Source organism: Schistosoma haematobium, chromosome 5 (assembly GCF_000699445.3).
Source record: "Schistosoma haematobium chromosome 5, whole genome shotgun sequence".
NCBI lineage: Eukaryota > Metazoa > Platyhelminthes > Trematoda > Strigeidida > Schistosomatidae > Schistosoma > Schistosoma haematobium.
In genome coordinates, this window is record NC_067200.1 from 12508667 (window position 1) to 12520854 (window position 12188).

The following is a 12188-nucleotide window of genomic DNA, read 5'->3' on the forward strand; positions in this document are numbered from 1 at the left end:
TCAAACGACAAGCTATCATTCTTGGATGTATTGATCACCAGAACTGGCATAGAAAAACTGGAGACTCAAGTTCATCGGAAGCCAACCCACATAGATCAAATCCTTAATTGCAGTAACAACAAACCAAGAACTCTCAAAATTAAACTTTATTCAAGAGGGCCAAAACACACTGCAAAACACTTGCAGCGCGGACAAATGAAGAAAAACATCTGAAGATTATCTTTCAAACGAACGGCTACCCAAACAATTTAGTCAAAAAATATAAACTAAACGCATCAGCAGAAACAAAATCAAGCGTAGAAACCAACCAACGGTTCATCCTGCTACATATAAAAGGCATGTCAGAAATTACAATGAGATTGTTGAAGACTTTTGGAATAAGTGTGTCACACATAACAACAAAATCACTTTGACCAAACCTATGTAAACCAAAGGACGAAATGAAAAAGGAGGAAAAAACCAAGAATCATCCATAAAATGAATTGTTCCAACTACTAAAACACTATGTCAGACAGAGTGGACCTCCTCTTCATCGACTTGCATAAACATCGATTGGCAGTCAAACGACATGACATACCCTCGCCTATATCAATGCATGTGGTCAAATGTGGACACACATCCGACTAAGAAAATGTAGAGGTCTTCGTTAGAGGGAATACTAAAAACACCAGGGAATTTTTAGAAGCTTGACACTCAGGTCGATCAGCTATCAAAGAGCATATTGAAATCGATCCAATTTATCAAGTAATCAGAAAAATTATGAACAAATATGGGACCAAGAATCAAATCGAATGGGGATACAATCAATAGATTTTCCAACAGCTTTTTAAACAGTGCCTCATTTATCAATGCAAAGGTCGCAGATTGATTTCAATATCACACTTCTATCCTGGCTCCGAAACTACCTAGAGGACTCGACAATTCGCACCGGGTTTAGTAAGGGTCAATCTTAGTGTCCACTTCTGTTTTTAATACTTGTTACTATCTGCTAGATAAATTAGCTCTGTGGAGTAGAGACTTGACAAACTCGTAACTATTCGTGTAAAACCACCCACCGTATTGACAGGATATGCACGATGCATGTTTTATAACATACCATGTCATCATAATCACATATCGTTAACGTATAACTATCTCGCTAGTCTTCATCCCCATTTCCCTTTACTGAACTTACTGATTTGTCTATTTGGTTTTCAAAAAAGATCGCCTTTTCTTGACATCCGAATCACTACTTTATCATTCTCACACTGCAACCAACTTACGTTCTAACCGGAAATGTGTTTGCTTCTGGCATCGAGATAATCTACTGCTTTGAGATAAACATACTCACTCAGACTATAAGACACACAAACCCAAACACAACTACCAAACTGTGTATAATTATTGCATTCGGGTGGTTAGGCTATTATTTACTGGGTATTACAAGTACCTGAAGCCGTACCGAAGCAACAAGAAGCCAGCACAAATAGACCAATTGATTTGTTTAGGCTTGCCACAAAGATATTGGGTAATGGATAACCCTATACATTCAATTATGTATACCCCTCTTTAGAAATCCGTCCTGACAAAATGAACTTTACGGAAACTCTTACTTCAAAGACTAACACAAGGCAATCGACCTATCACCCCGGCTACTTTAAGATATTGGGAAACTAGCGCGGGTGGTTTGGTATTTGTCCTTGCCGAAAAATGCCAGGTGACCACTTCGAGTTTGATGAGAGTGGAGATACATTCCTGTGCTTTCTGACTGCATTTTACACCTTAGTTTTAATCCCACTCACCTATTTCTGTTGGCCATCCCTTGAGTTCAAAGGTAATATGTTCTTAAACATAATGAAAATGTCAAGAATCATATGAACAATCTAAAAGAAAATGCATGTGTCAACCTTGCCAACTCAAAAGGCATCATATAAAATCTTCCACACCGCTTAAAAGGCTCAAAAAAATCATAATGTTAGTTATTATAGAATTCAAACAATTTATTTTGTAGAAAGGCTGCATTTGTTGCTGGCTGGGGAATATTTTTCTTACTTGTGTACAAACTCACTTTAATTGAGCCTGATAACTCTGGATTCGATCCGTTCTTGGTTTTGGGAATAGACAAAGTAATTGTGTGTTAGATATCGCATTATTCTATAGGATGCATCTCCCAAAGATATCCGAAGTGCGTACAAAAAACTATCCTTACTGAACCATCCTGATAAAGGTGGTGATCCCAAACGCTTTATACAAATCTCAAAAGCATATAACGCGTAAGTTTGATTCTCTAGGTGATCATATGTCACTAATTGGCTCTAATATGTCGTGTGATAACAGAAAATATTACATTTTTATTATTATAGAACTTGATTGTTATTGCTCTTAGGAAAATATCTTAAAGAGGCTTATTACTGTTGAAGTTTTTCGACTTCTCTGTATTATTTTGCATGTGCATTAGATCTCATAAAATATGATATGGGTTCGCATTTAAGTACGGGTCTCCAGCCTTTGCATAAATGGGCCAATGAAAAGCACAAATATTATTTCTCCCGGTAGTAGGTTCCAGATGTAAGTCACTCGATAAAAAAACCCTTGCTTCATTGAGGTCTGATTCGTTGTTGGCTTTTTAACTTAATAGCTTTGTGTTATGGTCTGTCTGGAAGAAAACAGATTTGTCAAAATTAAAAGCTGTCATTATCTGGTGAATCATAGCCAATTCTCCCCCAATTTTCGATAAAATTGTGTAAAAAGACCTCACTTCTGAAGCTGCTTGCCCTAGATTCAGCCTTACATCTCCGGAATCTCATAAGTAGCGCTCCTTTAAAATTCTCAAAGAATTTTAGTCGCGGTTTAGGAAGAGACCTTAACATTGCACAGTATCCTAGTTTCCTTCTGATTTTAGCTGTACTAAACGTGATTGACGTATCTTTATTTAGTCTCATAAAGGTCATTATCGTCCATACTGTTCTAAAATCCCCGCAACTAACCAACAGTGACCTATGGTATCCAGTTCCATACTTATCTCTAATCTAGCGTAACTGTCTTCATTCTTGTTTGCCGTGTGTTGTATTGTCGTCATCCACAAAGTGCCATTGTTAAATTCCGCCCCTATCACTTACGTTATTTCAAAAAATGAAGTAGCATCCTATTGTCTCAAAAGTAGGCTTTTTTGAAACTTGAGAAAATAATTTGTAGATGGTGTATAGGTAGTTCGTTACAGCAACATCGTGATTTGCATGGTTGTAGCTGTTGTATGCTAAAAGTTAGTCTCATCAAAACATAGTTATTCCAATAAATGGTACACTTATATTGTGTGGTTCATTGTTATGTGTGTTACCATAAGTTGTTTGGGAGGTTCTGTCGTTCCAGATTGTTTCTGGGTCACCTGTAATTTGATTTTACTTCCACCAGTCATCTTTCCTAAACTGACAAGTTGCTGTACCACTGATGACCCACTACACTTTGATTGGTCGTATTTAAGGTTCCTTATCTGAAAAAAGATAGCTAGTGATTCTATATTAAGGTTTATTTCATTGCAAATATGGCACCCCAACTTTATTAAAAGGCCCAAACTAGCCAAGGTGTTTGGCTTATATATACTTTTCTCACTACATTCAAGTGTCTCTCGAAGTGTTTATGCATTCCACAACAATGTTCAGTAAATTATTACCTGATCTTTTCATGGAACAACTGTATAAATAATTTAAGGCATTATTGTTTCATTTTTGAACCGATGACTCAAATATTGCTTCATATCAGGTGTTACTTTTTATTATTGACAAAATACCACTCAAAATAATCTTCCTATCTAGAAATATATCCCAACTTGACGAATTACTGAGTTTTTCTGACACTTTTTAATCTATGTTCATGATGATTAAACCGTTAGTATCTGTAGCACAAATCAGCTGGATGCTTTCTTTGCCGGGTTTTTTGCTGTGAAATATGGTCTATGAGAGTAGATGTGCATGGACTGGCTTTTGATCATAGATGTCTTCGAAGTATTGCTCCCGCTTCATGGAAGTCCTACTCACTGCTTTCTCGTGGCGGGGTTCTGCTTACGAAATTTAGAGAGCGAAAAGCGAATGTCCGGCACGGAGACTTCACTTAGGGGAGTTGGAAAATCCTGATTCCAAACCAATGGTGCACATGGGCTCCAGGATCGTGAAAGAACAAATGACATATGAACCAATCACTAGTCACTGGCTACCATGGGACTGCACCTCCTGAAGTTGCTCCACTGCCTTGTGGATCAGATCTTTAGGTCGAAAGCTTCTGGTGTGCCTGCCTAAGAAGATCACCTGCTTTGGTCAGGGCACCCGGGTATTATCACAGTCCACACACAAATCAAGTGACTTCTGTGGCGCATATGTATCTGGTGCCCCCTTTGTCCCAATATTTGTGTTCAGACAAATAAATGAACGACCGAGTGATTGACGCATACAGTACTGGGAAAATTTGACAAACCAGTTAATGTTTTAAATCTTCATCGATTGAGGTGGTTGGGGTATATTTCTGTGTATGCATAACCACCTCCTACTTCACGCGAGCAACACTTAATATTTTAGAATTACGTTGGAAGAAAGCTGGGGGTAGTCGAATCAAAGTGTAGCATCAGTCAATGAAGCAATTGCCTGTTAGTCTGACACACATTGGCAATTCCAGAACACCTGGTTGGGGTTAAAGACTGTGTCATATAACTTGGAATCGTTCACATTGACGCAGATGCATTTTTTGCAGTTACCTTTCCACTTTTTATTTTCGAAACATATTCCCATTGTTACTACATTATTTTATGCGCTTTTGTCATTCCCATCTTGTCGTGCTAATGTGGTATGGCAACTTAGGCTAGCAAACATCTTTCTCAGGCTATATGTTGATGATGTTTGTCTATTGCGCTACTGATTGGTATGTAATTATCTGTTGATCATTATTATATCTTATAATGTACATCGTTGTTTAGTGAGCGTCTTTACATGTATACAAGCATATTATTCATCATGTAGGTTTGATAAATAATCAACATTTATAACTCCGTAAGTCAGTTTGTATAGTGCTTTCAAAAATAAAAATATCAGTCTAACAAACACAGGATTTTATTATTTCCTTTTTTTCTGTTTGAAAGAATTTAGGTTTAATTTTCAGTGTATTTTGTGTTCAATAAAATTTTTATTTCTTGACATATGTCTTTCTTTGTAAGTACATTTTAAATGGACAATCAATTTCTCCTTATGATGATTTATCATAACTTATCATTTGTAAACTAAAAGCGTCAATTTTATATTGTGTGAATATTGGACAACTTTCATTCATTATTATACTTATAACAGTTAAAACCTATTCATTAATCCCCTTTTTAACTAAATGTCATCGAATGGTTAACATAAACATATTGCAATAAGTGACATATTCTTATGGCATATGTAAAATGGCTGTTATCGCATCTTGTTTCATACAAAGAGTAGTTATATATATTTTTTATTAATCATAAATGTACTTATGACTTTGTCTTACTTGTGAAGCCTAACTAATGAAGAATCAAGAAAAAATTGGGAAGAATTTGGTAATCCCGATGGTCCTGGTGGTGAGTTTAATTAAATTTTATTCAATATCCTAGTTCAGATGTTGCATATATGTGTTATGAGTTACTAACCAATGCCTACCTCGATGCCAATTGTAGGTTTTGTTAGTTGGGAGAAAATCACGGGCTGCCAAACGAGAGCTTGGCATTAGTTTATAAAATCATTGACTGTTAGTCTAGGCTCCGTTGGTAAATGCAGACTAGCTGGTTGAGATCCGCGCGAAAATCTCTGTCAAAGATTGGAGTTGCTGGTTGACACATCTCAGAGTTGCTCACAATAGCGCCGATCCATTTAAAAAAAATCTTACTCCACATCTTCGATCCAGTTGCTTCATACTTATCTCCTTAATCTGTTTTTTTTTCGAAGTGTTCTTAATTTTTATTCCTTCTCGTCATTGCAACTTCATTATTTCGATTTGTATGCTTAACTTCATCCTGTCGTGTTAACATGGCATATCGATTTCGGTTAACTCACATTTGTGCCAAGCTCCTTTTTGATTATAACTTAGTGACATAAAACTAACCAACCGAATTGAGGAAAGCGACTATAATTGTGTGGAGCTGTTTATTGACTGTAATTTTAGCTACTTATTCATCAGAACTAGAATCATGCTTTATTTATTTGGCTCTGGAAAACCAAATCAATCTTTTACGTGTTACCGAGTTATGTGGATTTAAATTGTTTAATTATTCATTTGGTTCAAAGCATGATTAATAAATTTCATAGCTTTCGTCTATTTAAATTAAGCGTTCTGTGTACGTTTTTAACCCGTTACAATATAATTGCTTGTGTGCCTTCTCAGTGGATTGAGAAGTTTATCGTTAGTTTTGTGTCAACATAGTTTAAATATGTCTAATTTTTCTTTATGTATGTAATGGACATATGTTTGTGTTTTTCTAATGAGTTGAATTAATGCTCTGGTACGACCGAGGGTGAGGAGAGTCATCTCTTCCTCTCGAAATACTTTCACATAGCTACGTGTACATAGCCACCACCAGTGACGTCCTACTCACTGCTTTCTCGCGGCGGGGTGTTGTTTACGAAATTGAGAGGATAAAAGGCGAATGTCCAGCGCCTTAACTGGGTTAGTGGACACAAATGATCCACCTAGGGGAGTCAGAAAACTCTGATTCTAAACCAGTGGTGCATATGGACTCCAGGATCCTGAAGGAACAAAAGGTATATGAACCTACTGTTGGTCTCCGGCCACCATGTGGTTGCATCTCCTGGAGTTGCTCCACCACCTTGTGGATTAGACCCCTAGGTCAAAGGCTTAGGTAGTGGTTCCCTAAGAGAACCATCTGCTTCGGCTTGGGCGCCCGGACAGTATTCCAGACCTCACAAAGTCGAATGAAGTGTGACACATGTATACTTGATGCCCCCTTGCACTAATGTTTATGTGTTTAAGTAAATAAATAATGGATATGAGAGTATATTAGAATTAAAAAATTTCATACTCAAATACAGAAAAGTATTTGTAAATATATTATTGCAAAATTATAAGTAATCGTATACAAATTTATTTTTACGTTTATTCTGGTCACTCGTAGTTATTATTACTTTTTTTATATAACTCATCAAGTACAGAACGAACTGGTTTAATATCTATCGATTAAATGTAAACCTCACATTTACTTAAAGTATGTCATGATAACGATATTCCGAAAGACGACGAAACCCTCGTAATTAAACCATCTACCTTAGAGAACATCTACAGATTTATGCATTGAGCTTTGGGTTACGTTGTTCAATTAGTCGTGAAAATATGCGTTAGGCCAGGATTGGAATCTGTAATTTACTAGTTGACCGTCAAAAGCTTTTCACAAATAAGCTCCACGGGTCAATGTTGAGTAATTTCAAAATTTTAATCGATTTAATGCATGCCAGGATTGAGTTCAGTATTGACAGCATCCTCCACATGTGTTTGTTGTTGTTTGTGAAGCTATTTAACTATTGATAGATTCAAGTTCGTATATAATTCTTTCTTTTTTGAAAATAACTTAATGATGATCGTTTTTTTAAAAAAAAACTATATTATTTTACACACAATATCTAATACTCTCATCTGTCTGTTTTCATTTATCCACCAATATGTATATCAAAAGATATATCACTATAACACGATGTTTATTCAGAGTATACATTTAGCGTTTTGTGAAACTGTATTCTGAGTAAAAGTTAAATGTTTCTTTAGATCCACATAATAATTAATATCGCTATTCTATCTGCGATTGACAAACGTCCATCCAATTATATCAAAGTTGAACAATGTAGAACCTAGCACGTGCGCATCGTTTCAGGTCGCCATACCCTATCAGCACTTGGCTAGATGAAATTGTCAGGAGAAACCCTAGACTAGCAGAAGTATTAATAGAAAAGATTAGACGAAAGAACGGTTTCAAGAAAATGTAAATTATTGAAGAAAAAATTATCAGGGATTCAAAAACTTAGATTCTCATGGAAAACAAAGATTGAATACGCATACACCATTGAGAACAATTTTGAGTCATCTCATCCAAAGTGTCTAACTAATGGTTATGATAATCACTCAAATATAAGCTAAAAAAACTCATCTATTATTTGATTAAGCTTACTTATTTTGCATATTCTAACTTGCGAAAAACAACTATTACAATATTTCCCATCTCTAGCCTAGAACAAACTACATGTCTTTTAAGCTGCTTTTAAATAATAACAAAAATAAACGATATAATTAAATTTCTATATTTTTCTTTTAACAGCTGCTCATTTTGGTATTGCATTGCCCAAATGGATGGTTCAAAAAGAAAATTTCTATCTGGTATGTTAACTGCCTTACATTCATGTATAAATTATCCTTTTGTCTTGTCTTTGTTTTTAAACTCATTCATCAATAGAAAATGTTCGTAAACTTATTTTCATTCATTATTAAGTTGCTAAGAAGGAGTAATTTATTGGTAGGTATAAGCTCTACATGATTATTAGTTTCATAGAATATAACTAAACGAAAATTCTGACTAGATTTTAAACACAATTGTACTATTTCAGATTTTATCTATAAATGGATTTAATGTATTACTAGCGAAGTGTTGGTGTAGCTTAGTTAATTATGTTTATTAACAGTCGGTATGTTTTATTCTGAGCATTTATCCCATACTTTGAATCCATTTGTTTGTCTTAAAGTATTTACTTCTTAAGTTTAGTTATCCAGTATATTTGATATACTTATTCTGTTCTTCTGTTTCTTTCTTGTGCTGATACTTTTTTCTTTTGTTGTATTGATAATTTGTGTAACATGTTTGACTGGTGCTTATCTTTCTAGATGTTGTATCGTCTTCTATTACTGATGACCATTTTCCCAGCTGATATTAATATTTTCTGCTACTCCTTGTATATTACCACACTTCAGTCAGCTCTTCCCAGATTAAAACAAGAATTCGAAGTAAATAATATAGATTCCAATAAAAAAACAAATCTCTTAGTATTTCGTATTGTTTATTCGAATCTTCCCATTGATGTTTAAGACTGCAATTGATCAGTCTCTTATTGGCATATGTACATCCTGTGTGGATTGCCTCGATGTTGCCTTAAGTCACAAGTATTATAAACAAAGATGGATGATGGCTATCTGACGAGTCCTAAAGTCTTTATTCACTACAATATTTTAACAGTTGATGACTACCGTTTGATGTTATAGTTGGTGCTGTCAACCTTAATAGAAAGTTCACATGATGCCTCTAAGTATATGTGTATTTTATTTAAAAAGATTGAATAGATTGATTCTTGTTTTACTACGATATTAGTTTATTTTCCTTGTCTGACAGTAAAAGTCTGCATAGAGAGGTATTTATAGAGTTCACCAGTTTATTGTAAATTTTAACTGATTATTTGCAATTTTATTGAATTAGTTAGATGATAATCTAAGTTACACTAGGATAAATAATGTTTAGAAAGAAGTTGGCATACGATACATTAAATCCTAACCTCGTTCATATGTTTTTTCTATCCTCAATTCTCCTCTTTTCTAAGAAAAAAGTATTATTGGTCAGAAAATTTATGGTTTAAAACTTAATCTCATATTTCAAAAGATTTTCTAATTGTTTGCAGACATTCCAACTATTTCATCTTATTCTCAGACTAATAATACTTTTGGTATTATATATATATATATATATATATATATATATATATATATCTGGTGCTATGTTTGAAGCGATTACAAGATCACCAAAGTCGGTGAATCAACTAAGGATCAGCGACACAACGAAAAGACACGCTAAACTATTCCGATGCGTCCCAGCTCTGCTAACTAGAGGAAGAAGACTCGGTTCAGATGAGACAAAGGTATATTCCACAGCATTCAGAAGCACGAACAGCAACAAACACACAACTCAAGCGTATATATACAGCATAAAAATGTTTTTGGAAAACGTCATTATATAGCGTATTAAAAGTGGGGACGAACCAATGACATATAAAGTTTTTTCAAGTGTGAAATACAATCTGAAGGTAAAAATGGGCGCCTTTGGTGCGAAAACGTTTTACCAAGTGATTTCTAAGGGTTCTAGTATTCCCAACATTTGGCAAGCGGAAACTTTCCAACTGATTAGAAGGAACGCTTATCTACTTTTTGTAAATCTAATCTTTTGTTTTGAATTTTGTCAGGGTATACACCACATTTGATCATCTAAATTAAGTATTTTCTTTTGAGAAAAAATATTATTTTCTTACAACTCTTTGTATTATTTACATATCCAATTTGACTGTGTGGTAAACCTACCTTATTTTTAATTTGTCAACTTTTAATCGGTATTTAGTTGTGTTTTTTGTGTTTGTGGGTGTGTGTTTAATTTTATTTATTTCTGTCCTCTATACACACAGGTTATTGGAGCATATATATTACTGTTCATGATAATATTGCCAATTTCTGTGGTATGTTTATTATTGTTGTCTTTTGTTTCTTTTTTCTTTGGTAACAAAAGTAATCGGTCAATTGTTTAGTTATGTTTTCTAAAGTTGAACTTTGACATGCATAATCAATTAAAGATTTAGTGGATCTTTATCTGATTCCAATTGGATCGTATGAATGATTGCTATCGAAATATACATCCCAGCTACCCTCGTATATTATTATCAACTTAATCCGCGTTAGTGAATAATGAAGTTAAATAAGCCAAATACAAGAATGGATTTTGAATACGTATATTTCATATAATCGTTGATCCAGACAGACGACCAGGAAGACGAAGCGAAGAAGAGAGCGGAGGAATACGAGATGACGTGTAGTGAAGAATGAGAGTAAGCCTACTCAAACCTTACTCAATATTCATATTCAGACAAAAATAAATTACAGACACGTAATGAATAGGATAAGCAATTAGCACATATTCACTTGGCATTGTTTGGCTTGTATCTTCCCATTGAGGTTTAAGACTGCAATTGATCAGTCTGTTATTGGCATATGTGCATACTGTGCGTATGCCTCGATATTGCGTTAATTCACAAGCTATTTGTAAGCAATGATGGATAGTGGCCAGCAGTGGAATCCAGGACGCGCGTTTCGTCGTATTTGGGACCCGTCAGCTGGATGTACTTGCATCTCAGAGAGTTGATGCTCTCTCTGGGACTTATATTCGATCATACTAAAACAGTCAGGGTTAATGAGTGAATAATTGACAAGGTCAAAACGTGGCTTGAAAAGAATGAATAAGTTAGCTTGTCCAGAAGCTAAAATAACTTACACGAGCTGTAAATAATACCAACCACCAAAAGATTTTACAGTATAAATTGTTTTTAGGGTAAGCAAATGCTTAACAACTTTGTAGTAATTCACTACTATTGATATAAAATCTCTAAAACGTTTCATCCACTTATAGTTAGACATTTTAATGTTTAAGTATTTGTATGTTGCTTAATTTTCACATCAAGATATATATTTCAAGAGGCGACAAACCTTGTTCTTCACTAAGGTATCAACTAGTTATTACTCAAATCAACTAGAAGATCAAAACCCAATAGTTTCTTCTCAATAATTACAAATTCTCCGTATAAGTTCTTAAGTTCTGTAGTCAATAGTGTTTAACTGTCTTATTAAATATAGCCTTAAAAATGTATCTTTTCCTTATTCATTATAATCTTTTGCTTCATAACTTTATAATTTGGTGACATATTCTGGTCTTAACACTAAAATATTTCTCTTGTAACTGCTTGCGGGTATTTTTTTATTTGAAGGAAGGTACTGTTGCAAATTGTTTAGATCATTACAAGCATCTAAAAAAATACAAAATCTTACTAGTGTTTAAATTCTTCGGTGACTTACTAATGGGTATCAAAAGTTCCGGTAAAGGGAATGTAGTAATCGCTATATGTTCAATGCGTTCGTTCTATATGATAATCTACAATGTCATTCTCTAAAATGGTTCACATTTAAATATCACATTGTTTGTCATCTTTTAGGCAATAAATTCATATCATATTACACCAAGTGTATTGTTTATCTGATCAGTCATTCCAACTGGTAACATATTTCGTTTAGTTAGAACTCTTCGATTCGTCCTGGCGTTAGCATGAACTCTGCACAGTATTACATGCTGACTATGATATAAATGAATCTTGCAACTAGCGAATAAGTTTCTAGCCTCAATAATG

The 12188-nt window shown here is 34.5% G+C and overlaps 1 protein-coding gene across 1 annotated transcript in view; it reads left to right on the forward strand.

Moving 5' to 3' along the window:
- The first annotated feature begins 1623 nt into the window (after positions 1-1623).
- The window catches only part of SEC63 (secretory subunit), a 34613-nt gene continuing 24048 nt past the window's right edge, over positions 1624-12188 (forward strand). The window contains exons 1-7 of the mRNA XM_051217505.1: positions 1624-1813; positions 1848-1953; positions 1991-2105; positions 2140-2252; positions 5502-5563; positions 8303-8361; positions 10422-10472. Coding sequence (XP_051064919.1) covers positions 1690-1813; positions 1848-1953; positions 1991-2105; positions 2140-2252; positions 5502-5563; positions 8303-8361; positions 10422-10472 — 630 coding nt within the window. The 5' untranslated portion in view covers positions 1624-1689. The remainder of the gene's footprint in view (positions 1814-1847; positions 1954-1990; positions 2106-2139; positions 2253-5501; positions 5564-8302; positions 8362-10421; positions 10473-12188) is intronic.